We start from the raw sequence: 22,817 nt of genomic DNA, 5'->3' as shown, positions 1-22,817 counted from the left end.
TCTCAGGTTTTTAAAGATGACAAAATTACCATTTTACACAAGTTCATTTGATTCTTTTCTTTAGTTTTTATTTGGCAGTGGGTGTTTTGTGTGCCTGCTGCATCTCCCATTTTTGCACTATGTGTGGCTTCAGTTAAAAAAACAACAGCTCTGTGCTGAGGCACTCCAGAACCAAGACTGTTGATACAGTGGGTTATCTAGCAGCATAAAAAGCACAGTGCACTGCTCTTTCCTAAAGTGCTGTGTGCCTCGCTTTTTCAGAACTGTAAAGCATGTTCAATGTCGTCTTATAATTTTGTTATATTTAGGACCCTTGTGAAAATTAGATGGTGCAACTAGGTTAGGCTAGATTTATTATAATTAGGACAGTTGTCTACAACTTACTTGGATATATTAAACAATGGTAGTGTAAATAAATACCCTTTTTACCCTGTCTAAATCACCTAGTTTTAGAATTGTCGCTTCTAAAACTGTAATTCTATATAAGAACACCTTACATTCAAATGCAGAGCAGGCTTCACGCAAGGAACATTTGAAAAAAAATATTAGATTCGAGGTTAAAACATTCCAGCATTAGTAATTTATTGTAAAATATGGAATAAAATGATTTAAATGCTAAACGACCTCTACATAAACAGGCGGTGTACCGGGACGCCAGCTCGCAAGTTCACACTCTGCGGCGGATAGTTCGGGAAAAGGATGAGACCATTCAGAAGCAATCCACACTGGAGAAGAAGATTCATGAGCTGGAACGCAGAGGCAGTCTGCAAATCCAGGTGAGGGGAGAGGGAGACGGGGAGGGAGATGTGTCTCCGCTGCCTTCGCCTCCTCAACCCATGGCTCTGTCCCCCTGTCCCGATGCCATGGCTCTGGCTGGAGCCTGTGCTGGAGCATCATACAGCTCTGCTAGCTCTTCTCAGACTGGCACGCTTCGAGCAATGGTTACTCCGCCACCTCCTCCACCTCCACCACCTCCAATGACAGATTCTTCTGGTAAGTTGTGCCGTCAACAAAAATTAAGATTCTGTTAAGTCATTGAAATGCTAACTAAATAAATGAATAAACTCTTAAACTGATGCAAGTTAGCAAACACTTGTTGCATGTCTGATCAAATGGAAAAATAGCAATTGCTTTGTTTTCTTCAGAATTATCAGAATAATTATTAGAATATCACATAAAACATTTGCATATAAAGCACATGAAGAGAATGACACTAGTTACACTAGTTACTATAGAAACTAGTGTAAAATATCAGTAATAAAAATGTAAACTGCTGCAAAATGGTGCAATTATAAATGTGTTGTGCCTTTTTAAAGACAACAGGCTTTAAAAAAACAGCTGTTTTAGATGATTTGATGGAGATTTATTTAACTAATAAAAAAAACAGTCACAATAAAGCACACACATTTTTATTGATTCACTTCTCTCTTCTTGCCATTTCCCTCCAGCAGTTATGCATAATTCAAAAGTGTGCAAAAAATAGATGGATGAAAACTAGAGGTCAATCAATATGGATTTTCTTTGGTTGGTGGAAATATTTTAAAAATCTGAGCAGCCAGTGGCCAATCTGTGATCCTAACTTTTTTTTCCTTGAAATTATTTTCTTTTTTCCCCTTGTCTAAGAAAATTTATCAGGTAAATAATGCTTAAAGGGCTTCTAATTTTACCCATTTTAGAAGTCTTTGAGTCTTTGTTATCTGCAAAATGTCTCTCAAATTTGTCAGCTCAAAATACTCATTATGTTGTTTATTAAACAATGTACAATATGCCCATTTTAAGCTCAAAGCAAAGTGTAGCTGTTTTTCTAGCATGTGCTTTTAATGGCCCGTTTCCTCTAAGTGGTACGGTATGGTTCGGTACGCTTTTATGGCCGTTTCCACTATCAAGGGGTACCTAAAAGGGAACCGTACCGTACCACTTTTTCGGCACCCTTTGCAAAGTTTACCAAGAGTACTAAAAGGCGTAGCTAGACGCGCAGCTGAACGCTATTGGTTTACAGAGATACGTCATTTGCTCATACAACAAGCCAGAATGAAAACAAAGGAACCGCCATGTTTTAAATACACAGCCAAGAGATTACAGCATAATTATATATAGAAATAATTACGAGCCATGGGCGACCTGAGCTCAAACAAACCTTGTCGTCATCTTGATGAACAGTCACAAAGCCATGAAGAAGAGCAGATTTACGCTGTGCCCCGTAGTTTTTTACGAGCCCATCTGAAGCGAAAGCAGTTTTGCTTTCTTGCTTGCACTCGCGTGCTAAAGAAACTTACAAGCGCGAGAGTGACACGCGAAAAAACAAAGGAGAAACTGGAAAAAAGGAGCACATTATTTTTTCAGCAACCGCGAACAAACCGCCATGTTTAACTATTATTATATAGGAACGCTGTGATTCCCAACCTACTTATATAACTACTTATATAATAGCAATAACTAAAGAAGTAAAGTTCGTAGACAAACTACGGTGGCTTGAGAAAGCCTCGCCTGAAAGTTTGTAGTAGTATTAAAGTTTAAATAATTGAGCTAGTTTTTAAGAAGTTCGAAATAGTTGGCATAGATAGATAACTACATATATTTTAGCATGTTTGTTTTATGGATCGACATAGATATTTACTATTATGCTTGTGAGTATGTTTCTAGTAGGGGTTTGTATATTGTAAGTATGCATTGGTATATTGGTAGTATGATTAGTATGTTTGTTTTGTGGTATGGATTGGTGTGTTTCTAGTATGGATTGGTATGTCATTAGTGTGTTTCTAGTATGGATTAGTATGTTTAAAGTATGGATTGGTATGTTGTTAGTATGTCCAATGTAAAGTCAATGGCAGCTTTTTACAATAGAAGTGTATGGGACAGTTGCTAGGGTGCCATATGTGGTTGCTAGGGTGTGGCTAGTAAGATGAAATGTCATCAGTGATTGGAAGATTGGTGGAGTTAAATGAGCCCAACCGTAAGTCTGTATGACAGTCTGGCGTAGTTATGAGGTCACAAAGTTTGCTCCAATGTTAAGTCAATGGGACTTTTCTGAATTTTCCTGGACAGTTTTTGAAAAACCTTAATTCGGATCAGTTGGAAAAGATACAGCAACTTAATTCATTATAGTTTGGAGGTTTGGAGTTAGTTTGGTGGTTGTAGTATGAATGCTCTAGGAGGAGATGTGTTCTTTAAATAGTCTATGAACAAGATGGAAGAAGATGAATAAGTTTATGTAGTATAACAGTTTGTTGGCTCTCAACCCACCTTAATAAAACTACTTATAGAATATAATACCAGTAATATATTCCTCCTAAATAAAAAAATAAAATAAAAGTATTATTTGTTTTAAATTTAGTCTCACTGCAGTCAAAAAACTAATATTACTATTTTTCTAAACCTATAGATTACACCACATATGCTAACTACATCCCCAACTTATTTTACCATGTTTTTATAGCCACTGAACTAAGATAATTATGCCAACATTCATTCTTACCACAAATGAATGCTATTTGCGGCTGTTGACACATTGAGTAGCAAAGTGTAAACATTCAAACCTAATTAGACCTTTTTCGTCATTACGTGTTTAAGTGGATCCAGATGTGCTCAAGCCTGTTGTCATCAGTCAGCACTGTCTCTTTATTTCCTCCAGTTCCCAATGGGCCATCAGCAGCTCTGCCTCCACCTCCGCCTCCTCCACCTCCTCCACCGCCTCCTCCTCCTCCACCACCTCCACCTCCCGGTCATTCAATTGAGATCTCTGCTCCTTTACCTCCGCCTCCACCTCCATGTGCTCCTCCTCTGCCCGGCAGCGGCACACCAACCGTCATATTCAACTCTGGCTTGACAGGTATGTATATGCAAGTGTGGGTCTGTGATTGCAGATTTGCTTCTTAATACTCTGTTTTGATTCTTTATTTTGTTTAGCTTAACTGCATTACCGGGCAAAAGTTTGGAATAATAAATTGAAAGATTTTTTTAAAATATATTTTTTTCTTAAAAAAAAAAAACATCAAAACTTCTTTATATCCAAGCTTTCGCCTAGCTTTGTATTTGTAAAATCTTCTTGTTCCGCATTTCTTGGCACTTACAAACATTTTCTGCTTTCTCTTCCTTGACCTTTGTGCTTTATAACTCTCTAAACATTTGTTTTTATCTACTCTCTTTTTCTCCTGCCCTCAAAGATGGACCAATCAAGCTCTTCTGTAGGTTTCCATGTGTTTGTCATGGCTTCCATTTACTGTCATGATATAATTTTGTGCCTTTCTGATTAACACACACAAATATTCTTGTAATTGCATTAATTTTGATGTAATGTTTTTGTAGTCACAGTCCCTTTTTTTATTTTCATTGGCAGCTGTGAAAATTAAAAAGCCAATCAAAACGAAGTTCCGCATGCCTGTGTTCAATTGGGTGGCTCTGAAACCAAATCAGATCAACGGCACCGTCTTCAATGAAATCGATGACGAAAGGATCCTAGAGGTATGCGTGAAATGTGTGATCTTTGCCAACTCATGCTTGTATTACACCACTTCTACTTCATTATTACATTCTGGGTCACTGATTCATATATATTATGATGATGCCAGATGGTGTTTATTGTCGAGTTTAGTGTCAGCACATTTAAAAGTCATTCTGCAACTGTTGTCATTCAGTATCAGTGACAAAAAGTAAAACATAAAAAGCCTATCATGGCTGAATGTACTTCAATAGTCTGATGTGTTTCGAGGTGGAACGGGTTGTTAAATGAGGAAATATTTAGGGTGGGATTCCATTTTGTGCCTCTGTAATTGATTATATAATGAAAATGGGCAACATAGGCTCATTCTAAAAACGTAACCCTATTTGCATTTCTGGAAATCGTGAATTGTGTAGTGTTACAACCCCTGGGGATTCTAGGGGAGTGGGGTTGCACACTTAAACAATTATCTTGTTCAAACAAACTCTCAAAGAGGATTGTACTAATTAACAACCACAAACAAGAAATGCTGTACAAATAATGTGATTATTACAGGTGGTGACTAGTGAAGCAGTGAGTTTTTTCAGAAACTGCCGACTGACTGAAATTTGGATGAGATCATCCTTTTGGCATTTATCAAACTGCTTGGATGAAGGATTACTAAGAAAAGCTTCCAGATTAGACAATGCCATTTTCGAATTACAAGCTAGTCAGAAGCAAATAGACAAATCAGTAACTCACTCCTTTAACCCCTTCAGACCCTGCGTCCAATACAATGGACATCACGACATCCCATTTTTCTGAAATTTAGAACATAATTTAGGTCTGAAGGGGTTAATACTACCTCTTGTATAACCCACAAAATAATTTGGGCACAAAAAGAATTGAGTATCATTAGAACCAAAATCCTCAGAAATAACTGTTGGGATGTTAATTATCCCGGACGAGCCCCCATGTGCTGTAGTGCTGTCCCAATTCTTAGGGGTAAATTTTGAGGCCCTTCCCCTTCACACTCAGTTTTAAGGGGCAAGAGGAAGGGGGAAGGGGTACAAAAATAGAATTGGGATTGGGCCGTCTTACTAAATTACACTAACTATCCACTTAACCAAAAATACACAGTGTCAGCATTGGTTGTACCAAGTGTAAGTGAACCAGCTAGTCAGGAACAGCAGTAGACAAAAACAAGGAAGTGAACTGGGGTGATAGAAAGAAAAACATAATGAGACACTAATACAAACATTAAAAAAACAATACGTGCTAGTACGTAACGTGTAGTTAGAAGTATGCATGGTCGCATTTCGTCTTTAAAACAAATGCTATGGGGCGGTATGATGCCATTCCTTTTCGTGCGTTGATGGACTTGACAGAGAGGACTTGACCACAACGACGGGATTCAAGTCTGACAAAGAACGTTTCTAGAAAGTGGGTAAGACAAAAACAGAAGCCAAAAAATAAAATAAACAAGTAAAACAACAGGGTGAGAATGTGGTAAAATCTAAAAACATGGTAAAAATCAGGCGAGGGCTTTTCTTTTTCTGGATTGCTTTTTTAAAAATGTTGGTACGGTTTAGGTAAATGGATGAGTGGGTCAATTGGTTTTGAAACGGGTTTAGGGAAGGAGGTTGGTGGGTCAGACGATCACTCAGTCAGTCATTCAGTCAGTCGACAGCAGCCTCTGGTGGATTCACGCGAGAACAGCACGGGTGAATGGCACTCGCAGAGAAATTTGAGATCTCAAAAAGCATATACAGCGATCTCTGGTGGATTCGCGAAAACAAAAACTGCAAAAGAACTTACCTCCTGGGACGTATTTGGCACTCTCCAGAAATGTGTATAGCGGTACATTTTCAGAATGAGCCTGGGTTGTCTTAAAAGTATAGTTCATCCAAAAAGCTTTCTTTCTTTCTTGATATCTTGATATTAGGTTTGCAGTGACTTTGTGCACATTTTTGAACACCAAAATATTTTGTTTAATGATTTCTGTGGATAGAAGCTTAACAGATCTCTTTGGTTTTTAGGATTTGAATGTCGATGAGTTTGAGGAAATGTTTAAGACCAAAGCCCAGGGCCCCGCCGTCGACATGACATTGCAAAAACAAAAGGCTCCTCAAAAAGGCCCCAATAAAGTATCACTGCTGGAGGCCAACAGAGCCAAAAACCTTGCTATCACGCTCCGCAAAGCAGGCAAGAGCCCTGAGGAGATCTGCAAAGCAATTCAGACGTGAGTTCCCCATTAGCCTTTAAAAGCAAATAGCTTCAGGTTTTGGTTTGGTTTTGGGGTTGGCTTATTGAGTAGCGATATCACCGGTTTCTTTCATTTCCCTCAGGTTTGACCTGCGTACGGTGCCAGTGGATTTCGTAGAGTGTTTGATGCGGTTTATGCCCACTGAGAGTGAGGTGAAGGTGCTCCGTCAGTATGAGCGGGAACGACGGCCAATGGATGGACTCACCGATGAGGACCGCTTCATGATGCTCTTCAGCAAGATTGAAAGACTGCCACAGCGCATGACCATCATGGCCTTCATGGGCAACTTTACTGATAGCCTGCAAATGCTCACACCGGTAAGATGGACAGAGAAGTTAAGCGATTGAGTAATGTGTGTGTACATTGTATTCCTCGTTTTGTGGGGATCAAATGTCCCCACAAGTATAGCAATACCAGTCACTTTTTTGGTCTCAATACAAAAAACAGGTCTGAAATCACACAGAAAAGAGTATTTTGAAAGTGTGTACGTGGACACATAATTATAAAATGACATGGGTATAACCAAAATCGCTTTAAGGCAAGTCATTTCCAGATGTTTGAATCACACAAAATATACAGAAACTCTCATCTGGTCCCTCTGAGTATGAGTCCCTCTCCCAGAGAATCCTCAGTCCATAATGATCAATGATTGGCTCCTGTACTGGAAGGCGGGGCTTTATTCGCCATATTGATCGTTACACTTTCCCTCATTCAAAACTATAAGTCTATTGTCTTTTGTGTTTTACAGTCTTTGGTATAACCCAGTTGTACTCTTTAAAGGTGGTTTATAAGGACATTCCTTAATTAAGAATGCTTAAAAATCATACATAACAGGGTTTTTTGACATTCAAAATTTGCCACAGGTTTCGTGTGAGGGTTTAGGGATAGGGTAGGGCCAAATAATAAGCGTTTTTTACAGTATAAAAAACATTATGCCTATGGAGAGTCCTTGTAAACCTTATGTACAAGTGAGCATGTGTGTACAGGTTTATGTAGTTTACAGGGACATAAAGCTGTATAATGGCATGGGTATGACTGTGGTAATGATATGGATATGGGTGTTGTACTTTCCATTAAGGTGGTTTATGGAAAATCATACATAATGAGGGCGTTTGACATTCAAAATTTGCCACAGGCTTCCTATGAGGGTTGGCTTATGGGTTGGGCCAAATAGTAAGCAGTTTTTACAGTACAAAATACATTTCATGAAGTGTCCCTGTAAACCATGTATACAAGAGTGTGAGTCTGTGTGTGTTATTTTATTTATGCATTTATTTACTTTTTCTACAGCAACTTCATGCTATCATAGCTGCATCTGTATCAATCAAATCATCACAGAAGTTAAAGAAAATCCTTGAGGTAAGTCACGTTTATAGAACACTGCAACCAGGACTATTGCCATTTTACATGTCTTTCTAATAATAAGTCTGTATGTTCCTGTAATCTCAGATCATTTTGGCCTTGGGAAACTACATGAACAGCAGTAAGAGAGGAGCTGTTTACGGCTTCAAACTTCAGAGCTTGGATCTGGTAACTACTGGAACTCATTCCATGCACTGCCTTTTTTCTGAAATATTATTGTCTAATTATAACCCTGTATTGTGTCTTGCCTGTAGCTGTTGGAGACCAAGTCAACAGACAGAAAACAGACCCTTTTGCACTACATAGCCAATGTGGTGAAGGAGAAATATCCCATTGTGAGCATTTTCTACAATGAGCTGCACTACATCGAGAAAGCTGCTGCGGGTGAGTGTCCACGCAGCCTCAGAATCTTTATTTTTAAATATAATTAATTTCAAATTAGGGTGGCAGGGCGCACTCTTATGGATAGGGTGAGGAGCTCTGACACTCGGGAGGGGCTTGGAGTAGAGCCGCTGCTCTTTCACATCGAGAGAAGTCAGCTGGGGTGGCTCAGACATCTGTTTCGGGTGCCTCCTGGACGCCTACCTAGGGAGGTGTTCCAGGCATGTCCCACCGGGAGGAGGCCTTGGGGAAGACCCAGGACACGCTAGAGGGACTATGTCTCTCGGCTAGCATAGGAACGCCTCGGAATCCCCGGGGAAGTCTGAGAGAGGGAAGTCTGGGGTTCTCTCCTAAGACTGCTGCCCCAGCGACCAGGCCCTGGAAAAGTGGCAGAAAATGAATTAATGAATTAATGAATTAATTTCAAATACTTTAATCGGAAAAGGTTTATTGTACTTATCAATCATTATTACTGTTAAATAAAACTATTAATAACAAAAACATTCATTAAATAGATTTAAATTACATTGATAACTAATTTAAATGAAATAAATACAAAAATGACTAACACTAGCCAAAATAAAAATATAGGCTACGTAAACAAAGACTCATTTACTAAAATCGTTAATATTAACATTTGTGTATCATTAGGGACATTTTTGTCTCATTCGTTTTTGCTTTTGTGATGATTATTGCCTGTGTTTTAACAAACAGCATACATTTGCCTACAATCAAGAAAAGATTTTTGCTGCTTGTTCAAACTACTTATTAAAAATCAACCCAATTCTCAATTTTTTTAAAAACTTAATTGTTTTATGTTTAACTCACATTTGTAAAAATAATTAAGTTGTCTGTGTGGAGTTTGCATGTTCTCCTCATGTTCGCGTGGGATAGTCCAAAGATATCCAAAGTCCAAAGATATGTGGTATAGCTGAATTGAGTAAACTAAATTGGCCGTAATGTTTGTGAATGAGAGTGTATGGATGTTTCCCAGTACTAGGTTGCAGCTGGAATAACTTGCCGGTTCATTCCGCTGTGGTAACCCCCTAAGAATAAAGGGACTAAGCTAAAGGAAAATGAATGAATGAACCAATTAATGAACAAACGAACGAATGAATGAATGAATGAATGAATGAATAACCAAATAAATGAATAATCAATTTGTGTTGGGAGAATATGAAGGAATTATGTGAATGCTGGTATTTTTTACAGTATAAGTGGTGTATTTTGAAATTTTATTGGTACATTAAATAGTTCCTCTCAAAAACTTCTAAACAAAAAACTGCCCATATTGAAACCCCTTAAAACTGCAATATTTCATCCATGTGCCATTTAAGCAAAAAAGTCATACATTATTAAACAGCTTCCATTTTGTCTGCAATGCTTTTTTTTAATGTAAAAATATTTTGGCACATGCATTCAGGTCCTGGAGGGCCGGGGTCCTGCATAGTTTAGCTCCAACTTTCTCCAACACACCTGCCTGGACGTCTAGTATACCTAGAAAGAGCTTGATTAGCTGGTTCAGGTGTGTTTAACTAGGGTTGGAACTAAAAAATGCAGGACACCGGGTCTCCAGGACCGAATTTGGACACCACTGCTGTAGAGCAAATATTACTGTTGTTTTTTTCTTGTAATTATAATTATGTATGTTGTTATGCATATCACAGTTTTTTTCCGTTTATAGATTTAGTATATAATAAAACATTATAATAAAAGTGGCATTATGTAAACAAACTGTAATTTAAATGTCCTTAAAATCAATCAAATAAAATTTGCGGTTAACATCAGGGCTAATGCTTGTAAAGAAATGTATGAAATCAGTGAACACTCAAAGTAGGTTTACTGTTTGTTAAAACAACTTATTTAAAATAAGCTGAAACAACACAATTATTTAGTTGTTTTTTGACCATTTATTTGTTTTATGTTCAAATATTCCATCCAATTAAATTTGTAAAAACTAATACGTTAACTCAATTCTTTCTATATGTCCAAACACAAATCAATTGTGTGGAACTTGGAGAATGAAAAAAAGCATGTTATTTTTTAATCTTTTTAACATAGAATTTTTCGTCCTCAATGGATCTATGTAAAAAAAACTAAGTGATATAAAAGTAATAAAATACATTTTAAATTAATAACAAATACACTGCACAAAACGCATTTTTTACTTAGAATTTTTGTCTTTTTTCTAGTCCAAATATCTAAAAATTATTATATCAAGAAGCATTTTCTAGGCAAGCAAAACATTGTCTTGTTTTCAGAAATAATATGCCAAAATTAGGTGAGTTTTTCCTTAAAACAAGCAAAATAATCTGCCAATGGGGTAAGCAAAATAATCTTATGTCAAAAGGAATAACAGAATTATTTTGCTCATCTCATATTCTTGTAAATGAGCATTTTCTTTCAGGCTCACTTGATTTTGGCATATTATTTTTGAAAACAAGACAATATGTTTTTCTTGCCTAGAAAATGCTTCTTGATTTAAGAATTTTTAGGTATTTGGACTAGAAATAAGACAAAAAATCTAAGTAAGAAAATATTTTTTTGCAATGTACTTCAAATAAACCATAACAGGTATACGTGATTGAGTATTTAAAAACATTAAAACAACACTGTTTTTAATGCGTGCAGGAAGAAATATGAAGATTGATTGTACTGTATTACGCTACAGAATGTCAGTTTTTGATGGTGGATCTCATTAACCTCATGTTGCAGTCTCTCTGGAGAACGTTCTCCTGGATGTGCGAGAGCTACAGAGAGGTATGGATCTGACTAAAAGAGAGTACAGCATGCACGGCCACAACTCTCTGCTCAAAGACTTCATCCATCACAACGAGGCCAGGCTGAAGAAGCTCTTGGATGATGCTAGAATTGCACAGGTAGCGAAAATAAATCTTTTCTATACGTATTTATGATTGAATATATTCGCTGGTAGGACCAGCATGATACACGTGGCTTGCCTGTGATTTCAGGATGCCTTTGACGAAGCTGTTAAGTTTTTCGGGGAGAGCGCCAAGACCATGCCACCCTCTGTGTTCTTCCCTGTGTTTGTTCGCTTTATCAAGTCCTATAGGGTGAGTCTGGGAAATACCAGTATTCAAGACTTTCTAGTTTATACAGGGACAAGATCTAATATGTGTGATTGTTGTTTTTAGCAAGCGGATGAAGAGAATGAGCAGAGGAAGAGGCAGGAGCAGCTGATGATGGAGAAACTTATGGAACAGGAGGCCATGATGGAGGAGCAAGAAAGTCAACAGGTAAGATTAGAACTAAAAACCTGAATTGATCAAACTGAGAATCAATCCAAATGTGAAACTGATACAGTTGAAGTCAGAATTATTAGCCCCCCTAACTTGTTGGCCCCCTGTATATTTTTCCAGAATTCTGTTTACATTTCTAAACATAATAGTTTTAATAACTGATTTATTTTATCTTTGCCATGATGACAGTAAATAATATTTTACTAGATGTTTTTCAAGATACTAGTATTCAGTTTAAAGTGCAATTTAAAGGTTTAACTAGATAAATTAGTTTAACTAGGCAAGTTACGGTAATTGGCCAAGTCATTATATTACAATGGTTTTCTTTTGCAAAAAACAAGGTTATTATAGATAACGAAAATGAGTCTAGGCAATAGCATAGTGGTTAGCACGCTGACATATGGTGCAGTAGCACTTCATGGCATCCTGAGTTCGAATCCCAGCTCGACGACCCTACCCCCTCTCTCTCTCTCCAACTTTGTTTCCTGTCTAAAATACTGTCCTATCCTGTCAAAAAATGCCAAAAAGAAATCTTTAAAAAAATAGATAACTAAAAGATAACGAAAACGAACGAAAAAACGAAAACTAAAATGTAAAATAATTGTCGTTAACTGACATAACTAAATAAAAACTAGTTTTTTTTTTAAACTAGAACTAACTGAAACTGTATTGTGTACATGCAAAACTATCTGAAACTAACTAAAAATATAGCAAAAACCTCCTTCGTTTTCGTCTTTGTAAATGTATTTAGTACATAATCTTACTGTAAGCCTTTTAGAAGTTAATATAATTCACGCTGCAGGTGTTTGACCCGTACAGCATTTCAGAGTCTGTAGTCCTGCTGCCATTGGCCAGATCAATCCGGTTCTCCTCCTGTCATCCTCGCTGTTGCTCCCGCAACAAAAAAACAACGAGTGGACATGACAGCAGCATGTTATCAGCATTAAATACAGACACTTAAAACTATTACTTTAACACATTTGTGACCAATAATGGGTTTTCCCTGCTGAAAAATCCAGCTTAAACCAGCCTAGGATGGTTGGCTGGTTTTAGCTGGTCGACCAGCCTGGTTTTAGAGGGGTTTTGACCACTTCCAAGCTGGTTTCCAGACATTTCCAGCCTGGTCTTAGCTGGTCAGGCTGGAAAGTGACCAGCTAAAACCATCTAAAACTTGACCAGCCTGGTTTAAGCTGGACATAGCTGGTTTTGGCTGGGCTCTTAGCCTGGCTAGGCTGGTCAAGCTGGTTTTAGCTGGTCATGTCCCAGCCTGTCCAGCTAAAAAACAGGCTGGAAATGGCTGGAAACCAGCCTGGAAGTGGTCAAAACCCCTCTAAAACCTTAAGCTGGATTTTTCAGCAGGGTTATTTCTGTATCGCAAACAAATCTTTTTAACCGGATCTTCTAAGTGAACTGGTTGAACTGGTTCACCAAATCAAACTGAATCATTTGAAACGATACATATCTCCAGAAAGCACTAATCCACAAACTACTTACTTTTTAACAAGCCTAATACCCCCTCTAACTCTAAACAATTCAATATATACTCTTATTCAGTTATTAGAACAGTAATGTTACAATGAGATTAAATTTAAGAAGCGGTTAACCGATAACGCATGTGTGATTCAGGGCCTACTCACACTATGCCATCCGTACCGTGCCCAGGCCCGTTTCCCGGATCGTTTGAGAAGTGTGAGTGCGCTGAATCAGGCTCAAGCACGGTTCACTTGGCCGGCCCTGGCCCGGTTGGAAGAGGTGTGCCTGAGCGCGGATCACTTGGGCTTTGGCGCGGTACGCTTGTGTGTGAGTGCAAAACGCGCCAAAGTCCGAAACCGAAAGCGAGACGTGACTTTTAAGGGACTGTTTGATATGGATTTATTAATCATTCTTACAGTTCAGTGATCGCAAACTGCTGTAGTTTATTAAAGACGCAAACCTCTCACTGCACGACAGCTGTGCACCTTCAGCAGACCTCCTCATTCCTGCAGCACGAGGGCTTAATGATTGTTTATGAGCGCCAAAAGTGGCGGATCTGTTCGGCGAAATATCTGACTGCGTGTCCCCGCATCCCTAAGGACTGTTTGGCGAAATATTTGACGGCATATCAAACGACTGAAACGATATAACTAGAGAAATCTCAACTGTGCTACTGAGTGAGAGCGTATGGCAAGCCGTTTTAGCATTTAAACCTTGTTCTGACTATCCATAAATATATTTAGAGATATCTCTAATTATATTTTGACTAGTCATAATTATAATTCGACTAGTCAGAATGACAATTAGAGATATCTGCAATTACAATTGTACTAGTACGAAATCAGATTGGAGATATCTGCAAATATATTATGACTAGTCATATTCCTCCATTGACTTCCATTGAAAAATATTTGCAGATATCTCTAACTGAGTTTTGACTCGTCAAAAATCCAATTCAAGATATCTACAACTGTAATTCGACTATTAGTAAATTAATTAGAGATATCTTCAAATATATTTGTAAATATCTCTAAATATGACGAATTAAAGACATCTCCAAATGTATTATGACTAGTAAAAACTCAGTTAGAGATATATATTTAATTACAATTGTGACTAGTCAAAACTCATTTAGAGATATCTGGAAATATTTTTCAATGGAAGTCAATGGAGGAATATGACTAGTCATAATATATTTGCAGATATCTCCTATCTGATTTCGTACTAGTACAATTGCAATTGCAGATATCTCTAACTGTCATTCTGACTAGTCGAATTATAATTATGACTAGTCAAAATATAATTAGAGATATCTCTAAATATATTTATGGAGTCAGAACAAAGATTTAAATGCTAAAAAGGCTTGCCATAGAGAGCGCTTCTGAACAGCGCAGCAGCGATGACGTAAGCGTGCCGAGGCCCGATATGGTGTGAGCGTGGGCCGTCGGGGGAGACGGGAGGGGGGACAAGCATGCTTTAGCCCGGTTCGAGGCAACTGTACCTAGTGTGAGTACGGCCTCAGTGAACCAAACACAAAAAGGTACATGACAACCTGCTGTGACTGAACTAAACTTAAACAACTGCAGCGCGGGTAAACCGAGGGCTTAAATGAGAGAATCTGTTGAAAAACGTAAGTTGATTTCATAACAGAAAATCGTAACGGAAGTTAAATAAGTGAATCATGCTTCAGTTGGGTTGCAAAACTTTACTGTAAGACATTTTTTAGATCACGGTGATGTTTTAACTGACTGAAATTACTATCGCTGACTACATAATGTTGAGTCATCCGCGTTAAAGATCTGAACTTCCCATCACTACTGTGTATCTAACCCCAGAAGCAGCCTTGCACACATATTGTACTTATCCTTTGGGCTGTTGTATTTGAATTTGAGGATGGGTAGATGATAGTGGTAGATGATAGTGTTTATGTGTCCTCTGAATACATGTTTCAAAAAATGTATAGCTGAGTTTTTATTATACAATATTTATTCTGTTAATTCTTGCACCTAACAAATCCTTATTTAGAACAAAAAACTCAAACTAATACTGAAACTAAAAAAACTAGTAAATCTGTATCTAAAAACTAATTAAAACTAACTAAATTTGAAAACAAAAAGCCAAATCCAAATAGAAACTAAAACAAATAAAAAAATACAAAACTATTATAACCTTGGCAGACAATTGAAAAAATATTGCTTGAGGGGGCTAATAATATTGACCTTTAAATTTTAATTTTTAAGAAGTAAAAACTTTTAGTGTTTTTCTGCTGTTATTCTAGCCAAAATAAAACAAATAGGACTTTCACCAAAGAAAAAAATATTAAAGGAAATACTGTGAAAAATGTCTTGCTCAGTTAAACATCCAATTTGGATTCTGAAACGTAGCCCTATATAAATTTATGGAGATCGCAAATTATGTAGCCAGAAGTATGTATTTCGTCTTTAAAACGAACACTATAGGGCCGTATGACACCGTTCCGTTCCACTTACCTCAGTATCAACGCAGCTTTCCCGCTGTTACCAGTTTGTTCAGTGGCTCGTCATGTACGTTGGCGGACTCGAGACGCAGAGAGCAGTTGACCGTGATGATGAGGCACCAGCAAAGAACGGTTCCAGAAAACTACTAAGACAAAAACAGAAGCCAAGAAATAAGTTAATCAAGTAAACATTGAGAGGGGGACACGATGGCGCAGTATGTACCTCTGTCACCTCACCTCATAAGCTAAAATAGCCGTAGTGTATGAGTGGGATTGCAAGAGTGTATGGGTCTTTCCCAGTGCTAGGTTGTGGCTGGAAGGGCATCTGCTGCATAAAACATCCGGAATAAGTTGGTGGTTCATTCTGCTGTGGTGACCCCTGATTAATAAAGGTACTAAGGCCGAAAAGAAAATGAATTAAAGTAAACAACAGGGTGAGAATGTGATAAAATCTGAAAATGTAGCAAAAATCAGGCAAGGGCTTTTCTTTTTCTGGATTGCTTTTGAAAACACTGTCGGTTGTGTTTAGGGAAGTGGGTGGGTGGGTCAATTAGTGCTTTTAAAAATACTATTGGTTGGGTTTAGGGTAAGTAGAGGGTGGGTCAGTTAATCAGTCAGTCATTTAGTCAGTCGACAGCGGTCTCTGGTGGATATACGGGGGAACCGCAGGCACGAATAGCACTTCCGAAAGAAATTTGAGATCTCAAAAAGCATTCACAGTGCCCTCTAGTGGATTCGCAAAAACAAAAACTACAAAAAAACGTACCTCCTGGGACATATTTGTCGATCTCCAGAAATGTATGTAGCGGCTACACTTTTAGAATGAGCCTGGGTTGTAAATATCATTTGGGAAATATTTTAAAAAGAAGAAAAATTAAAATAATTTTAAAAAGAAGGACGAATAATTTTGACTTCAACTATACATACACAAATCAAGATAAATGAATATCATTAACAAGATTTTGAATTGAATCAAATGTTATAATATTTGTGTTAATAGCCTACTCTAGAGAGCACTATAATGTACATTAAAGAAATATTGGTAAGTGTGAAGATTACAGAAAAGCTTTGTGCATTAACTGAATGTTCTTTCCACTTGTATCATGCCCAAACACCAGTCGCCGTCTCACAAGGGTAAGCGGCAGCAGCAAGAGCTTATTCACGAGCTAAGAAAGAGACAAGGCAAAGACAGCCGCCTTGTTTATGAAGGCAAAGATGGAGCCATCGAGGACATCATTACGGGTAAGAGCCAAAGCCAATTTCATCTTGATGTACATACGACGATTGAATCTGTTTTCCTAAGTGTATATCATTCTTGTTATTTTGATAGTACACGTAGAGTAGCAGTAGATGCTATGCTGCTTAGCCTTACTAGAGTTTAGAGGCTTGAAGTTTGTGTCTAATTCTGAACCTTTTTTCCAAAGCTTGTAGCTTTTGGTGTTTCTGTGTTGTGATTGGCTATTGTTTTGCTGCAGTGCTGAAGACCGCCCCTTTTACCGCTCGATCAGCCAAACGCGGCTCGCGGTTCTTCTGTGATCCCGCTCTCTCCGAGGACTTCCATTACTAAACTAAACTCTGTCCCCTCAGAAAGGTGCTTTTATGTCCGTCTGTTCTTCGCTCGTCTTCTAGTCATTCCCTCCATTCCTTCATCTATATCTGTTTCTTCTTTATGTATTATTCACATTGGTAAGGGTGAATTTTCTACATGAAAATGCTTGCATCTCATTTTTCCATTTCACATTTCACAAGTCTAGTCACTGATTCCAAAAAAAAAATAATTCTCCCATTAAGAAGTTCTAATATGATTTCAAGCGAAATGTGTGTCTTGATAACCACCTTCGGTATAATGTGACTTATAAGGATGCACCAATCAAATTATGACTCATATGATAACAGATTAATAAGCAATATCAAAACTATTTCATATTTTCGAAATAAATGTAATGTAAAATGTCAAAAATTAAAAGCAAAAATTCAACTATTCCATTTTTTCTAAATAAATGTAATGCCTGTAACCCGGGGTGTGACACTGACAACCGAGGTGAGGATCCACATGCAGGTTTATTAGAATCGTCAGGCAAGCAGTGGTCAAAACTGGGGTAAACAGATGTACGAGGGCAATCCAGAGTCAAAGTCAAATTAACAGGCAATAGGTCACAGGGGCAGGTAGCAAACAGGAGGAAACAAATAAACGCGGCAAAGGATCAAAACATGGCAAAGACAGACAAAGGAAACGCGTTTTAGTGTCACTGTAGCAGATAACAAGACTCAGCCATGGGAATGAGTGAGTGTGCTGTTTAAATAGTGTGTCTAATCAGTCTTTGACAATCCTCAGCTGTGCGAGTGTAATCAGTCAGAATCTATAACATGTGTGAACAGAGTGCATGTATGAAGTTGTAGTCCATGAACTGGCTGATTTGTAGTTTGTATGAATGTGAATGTTTTCCAGCGACCTCTGGTGGTTAGAGATCGCTGGTGATCATGACAATGCCTCAACCTAATTTAGATTCTGCTATATGAATAATGGGTCACACTTTACAACTAGGTTTCATTAGTTTATGTATTTACTAAACTGAACTAATCATAAACGATACTTGTACAGCATTTATTAATCATAGTTCAACATTTATTAATGCATTATTAACATCCAAATTCATGCTTGCGTTAACATTAGTTAATGCATCGTGAGTTAAAAGTGCAGTAGGTGCTAACCGCTTAGCATATTAGCTTTGGACGGCGGAGAGGTACTGTGATTCAAAGCCACGCCTCCTGAAATCACGAACGCCCCCACCGCGTCACTACAGCAGACAACCCACTAGTTCATGTCATTCGCCATTAGTTAGAGTTTGGCTAACGGCGTGCAGGAATTACATTTATTACTAAGCCATACTTACATGCTATTTCAGAGCGAATATTCAGAGTAGCATGGTAAACAGTAAAGGAAGGCTGTCATTAAAACGAACCAATGTGAATATAAAGGCAACTTCTGCTTAATAAAGCAGCGGAATAGTGCTATTTACTGATGTTTTGTTGTTAAACTAAATAAAAATCTACATTATCAATGCTGTCAAGGGTCCCTTATAAAACTAAAAATAGTCACATCAATCTTTTGCTAGGAGATTTTACTGGCTGAACACGTCTGTGTATATACGCCATTCATAACACAACACACTCTAACGTAAGCTTAGCCTGACAATAATAGTGTTAAAACAGAACATTACCTGTCTAACAGTAATACTTCAGCTATGGTGTCGTCCTTAATCCAGCGTGCAAATGTAACTCCAATTTTGATTCAGGATTTTCAAAAGTTTCAATTCAGTATTTGATTTCACGGGGTCTGTGATTGTTTCATAAACGCACGGTGCTCATGCAGGCGGGCACTGCGTGAACAGACGCACAGAAGTCCGAATCTACATTTGCTGACAGACAGTTTGAACTACTTATCGGAATTATGGGAGATGTCGGTTTGTTGATACCGTGAATACCGGAGATGTCAATATTTAATTAGATGAACTTTTTTTTTTTATGCCTTACCCCGAATATAAAAATACATATAAACACATTTAGATCATTTACTTTAATCATTACTATTGGACTGTGAAGAGACTTTCAACCAGCACAACAAAAAATGTTTCTTAAGACAATCACCTACTTTAACGTACTAACAACCTTATTTTCATTAATTTGTAATAAATGTATTGTTCATTGTTTGTTCATGTTAGTAAATGCATTACTTAGCATTAACTAATACAGCCTCATTGTTACCGAAAAACAAATACAACATTTTAATTTGCTAAACATTACATTTCATAACACGTCAAATCAGCGTTCTCGCCGCACCATGCCCCCTCACCTCTGGTAAGCACTGCGTCCCCTAATATGATTTTAGCCACAAGGATTCAACACCACTGTGCCCCCATGCTGCTTAAACTTAAATTAAACAGATTTTTTTTTAAAACTATTTTGTAAATGAAATTATGTTTTGATTATTCTAATTGGGCTATAAATTAGTAAAGTTATCAAAATTGTATGTGCTCATTAGCATTGGAGATGATTGTACAAATAATTTAGCAATCTTTTCCTAAAAATAGGCTTAGTAAAGCATGCAAAACGACATGTTCAAATTATTTTTATATTAATGTCTTTTAATTCTAGTGTAAGCTATTTCAATTGTTTTAGAAAAGTTTCTTTTTTTTCTTTTTCCTTTTTATTTTACAAAACTTCAGACAAAATATGTTTTCCTTCCTAGTTTTCATTACGTTTTTAAAAACTGTTAACTTTCATGGAGTGCTCAGGTTTGCATCTTTTAACAGTATCTAATTTGTTTCAAATGTAAAGTAGAAATCAACAATCTCAGCCATAGTTCACATGCAGAAGCCTCCTTTTTCTTACAAACAATGGTAATAACTTCTTGATTGTAGTAAAGATTGCAATATTAAATAAATGTGTTATGAAAGATAACCGTAATGCAAAGTAGGCAAATCGTGTTTGCACAATTTAAACTAATAAATTAATTGTTTGATAAAAAAATAAACATTTTGTTGTTGTTTTGCTTTAGATTGCAATTAGCATGTAATGATTGTTAAACAATACATTAACAATTACCATAAAAATTTATGTTTACGTTTCCAATTTCAACCATCATATACAATCAACACAGGCTCATTGTGAAAACGTAGCCTTATATTCGGTCGGTTGGTCAGTCAGTAAGTCAGTCAGTCGACACCTGACTCTGGTGGGTTTACTTGAGAATATCAGGCGTGAATGGCACTCGGGACAGATCTGAAAAAGCGTACACAACAGTCTCTGGTGGATTCGCAAAAACTGCAACAAAAAAAAAGTAGCTCCTGGGATCTCTTTTGCTTTCTCCAGAAATATATATAGGTGTACATAATCAGAATGAGCCTGGGTTGCATGTTCAGTTGAAGTCAGAATTATTAGCCCCCCTCTGCATTTTTTTTATTATTTTTTAAATATTTCTTAAATTATGTTTAACAGAGCAAGGATATTTTCACAGAATGTCTAATAATATTTTTTCTTCTGGTAAAAGTCTTATTTGATTTATTTCGACTAAAATAAAAGCAGTTTTTAATTTTTTAAAAGCCAATTTAAGGACAAAATTATTAGCCCCTTAAAGAAAATTTTTTTTTCCTATAGAACAAACCATCATTATACAATGAAATGCCTAAATACCCTAACCTGCCTAGTTAACCTAATTAACCTAGTTAAGCCTTTAAATATCACTTGTATATGTAGTCAAATATTATTTACTGTCATCATGGCAAAGATAAAATAAATCAGTTATTAGAAATGAGTTATTAAAACTATTATGTTTAGAAATGTGTTCCTCCGAACAATCTGAAAATTCTTCTTTCCATTAAACAGAAATTGGGGGGAAAAAAAAACAGGGGGGCTAATAATTCAGGAAGGCTAATAATCCTGACTTGAACTGTGTATGGAGCTGTAATATTGTGCATCCCTACAAAACTGATCTAAAACTAACCCAACATCACACATTTGCCTGCTTCAGCCTCGCCTCATCATCATAATATCCGCAAGCCGACCCTTAAGTTGTTTTTCCACCAATAACAGTTGACCTGTTTTTCTCAGACCTGCGCAACCAACCCTTCAGACGGGCTGATGCCCTCAGGAGGAGCGGGAGAAGAAACTTAGAGGTGCAGCACCTTCAGCTACGGAGCGTGGAGATCAGCACATGCTAGCCACCATTGTTCAGCTTTTGAATCTACTGAAAACAACACAAACACACACACAAAAGCACACTTCAGACCAAGGATAGATGGAGAAATGTGACACGAACACTTCTGCTTACCTGGGATCTGGAATCTCGATTTAATGGACTGTTTTATGTTGGAGAGAACAATGAATATTGTGAATCCTACAAATGGACGATGAGCTAGCAAATGATTTAAGACATTTGGGTTTTATTTCCACGAAAGAGCAGAATGAGGTCTTGGATTTTGGCCTACTTGTGTCGTTTTACCTCTGTTTTAAAGCTGCGGGTTTTTCTGAGGGGAAGATTTACAAGATGCACTTTTATTTTTTATCTTTAAACATAGAACTCGGATCATCTCAACTGGACTTGTTTTCGTTTTTTTTTTAAATGTGGATGAAGCTGGACTTGGTACTGTAATGCTATTGAGGTGCTTCTTTGCAGATTTAAACATGTTTACTACCAAGCATTCACTACCAGTGTGACATTGTACACATCTCATTTTAATAATCACAGACTTGCTCTCCTACCGGTTTTATCTCATGTGACGTTTGTGAGCTGTGAAAAAGAGTTTGCTGTTTTTTTTAAAAACAAAAATCAAAGACATTTCATTGGACAAAAAAAAAGGCTTTTTTTTAAATGTACAGATATTTTGCTACGAAATCGAGCCTCTTATTTTTTACATTGTTCATCCATTGTGGTGCTGTACATATTGTTGAAACGAACCGACCTGTCCTGCAATATCACTGGAATGTTATTGACTTTTTATGTTGTGTAGTTTGACAGTATTATTTAATTGGATGGTGAAGACGCTGAATCAACTTTCTCTGTGACCTGAATTGCTCTCTCTCATCACTGTTGTTGCATAATGGTAAATGTCTGTGGTTGCACGTAACACTTGAAAGCTTGAGCAGACACTAGTGGCACATTTAACGTTTTTCTACTTTGATCTCTTTAACTGGAATCAGTGGTTGTGTGCAAATAAAGCAATGACACCAGCACCGTTAAAAAAATGTTAAGCCGTTTCTTTGTGCAGTCAATGTGAATTTCATATTTAGTGATTTAATTTGGGTCACAATTCACGGTATCAACAAACCATTAACTAACAATACTACATTAATAAACTACTAATTTCTTGTTTGTTAATAGTAAGGAAGCAGTTGGGTTTAGGTATTGGTCATATTTGGTAGTAACCCAGTAGTTAATCCAAGAATTGTGACGTAAACTAAAATGTAACCTAAACCACTATTTTACTGCAATTGGCATTAGATTTATAGCAACAAGACTACATTTACATAGACATCAGGTATCAAATTATTTGCCTTAATCTGAATAAGACAATAATATAATTAAGGTGTGATTAACGTCATTGCGTCATCGCGCTATCCACATTTCTGCCAAAGTTTCATGTAATTTCGGCTGTTTTATTTTTCATTTGTCTACTTTAACTG

At 37.2% G+C, this 22,817-nt stretch overlaps 2 protein-coding genes across 9 annotated transcripts in view; both read left to right on the top strand.

Annotated features, from left to right (window-relative positions):
• Positions 1-14,678, top strand: part of mylkb (myosin light chain kinase b) — a 103,862-nt gene extending 89,184 nt beyond the window's left edge. The window contains exons 18-19 of the transcript XR_015493234.1: positions 13,313-13,613; positions 13,678-14,678. The gene's annotated coding sequence lies outside the window, so the exon portion shown is untranslated. The remainder of the gene's footprint in view (positions 1-13,312; positions 13,614-13,677) is intronic.
• fmnl2b (formin-like 2b) overlaps positions 1-22,379 on the top strand; it is a 59,558-nt gene extending 37,179 nt beyond the window's left edge. For 2 of the 8 annotated variants that reach the window (XM_087256737.1, XM_087256742.1), the window contains 14 exons: positions 639-993; positions 3,632-3,829; positions 4,164-4,184; positions 4,337-4,461; positions 6,457-6,659; positions 6,766-7,000; positions 7,974-8,042; positions 8,133-8,213; positions 8,300-8,429; positions 11,142-11,305; positions 11,399-11,500; positions 11,582-11,683; positions 16,754-16,877; positions 21,246-22,379. In XM_087256737.1, coding sequence (XP_087112863.1) covers positions 639-993; positions 3,632-3,829; positions 4,164-4,184; positions 4,337-4,461; positions 6,457-6,659; positions 6,766-7,000; positions 7,974-8,042; positions 8,133-8,213; positions 8,300-8,429; positions 11,142-11,305; positions 11,399-11,500; positions 11,582-11,683; positions 16,754-16,877; positions 21,246-21,355 — 2,019 coding nt within the window. In that variant the 3' untranslated portion in view covers positions 21,356-22,379. Of the gene's footprint in view, positions 1-638; positions 994-3,631; positions 3,854-4,163; positions 4,185-4,336; positions 4,462-6,456; positions 6,660-6,765; positions 7,001-7,973; positions 8,043-8,132; positions 8,214-8,299; positions 8,430-11,141; positions 11,306-11,398; positions 11,501-11,581; positions 11,684-16,753; positions 16,878-17,110; positions 18,961-19,049 lie in introns of all 8 variants that reach the window. The other 6 variants (XM_087256739.1, XR_015493233.1, XM_087256741.1 and 3 more) reach the window with 6 other exon arrangements.
• The last annotated feature ends 438 nt before the right edge of the window (positions 22,380-22,817 follow it).

This window comes from Danio rerio, chromosome 6 (assembly GCF_052040795.2).
Source record: "Danio rerio strain M-AB ecotype USA chromosome 6, GRCz13ab, whole genome shotgun sequence".
Lineage (NCBI taxonomy): Eukaryota > Metazoa > Chordata > Actinopteri > Cypriniformes > Danionidae > Danio > Danio rerio.
This window is presented reverse-complemented; position numbering and strand designations above follow the sequence as displayed.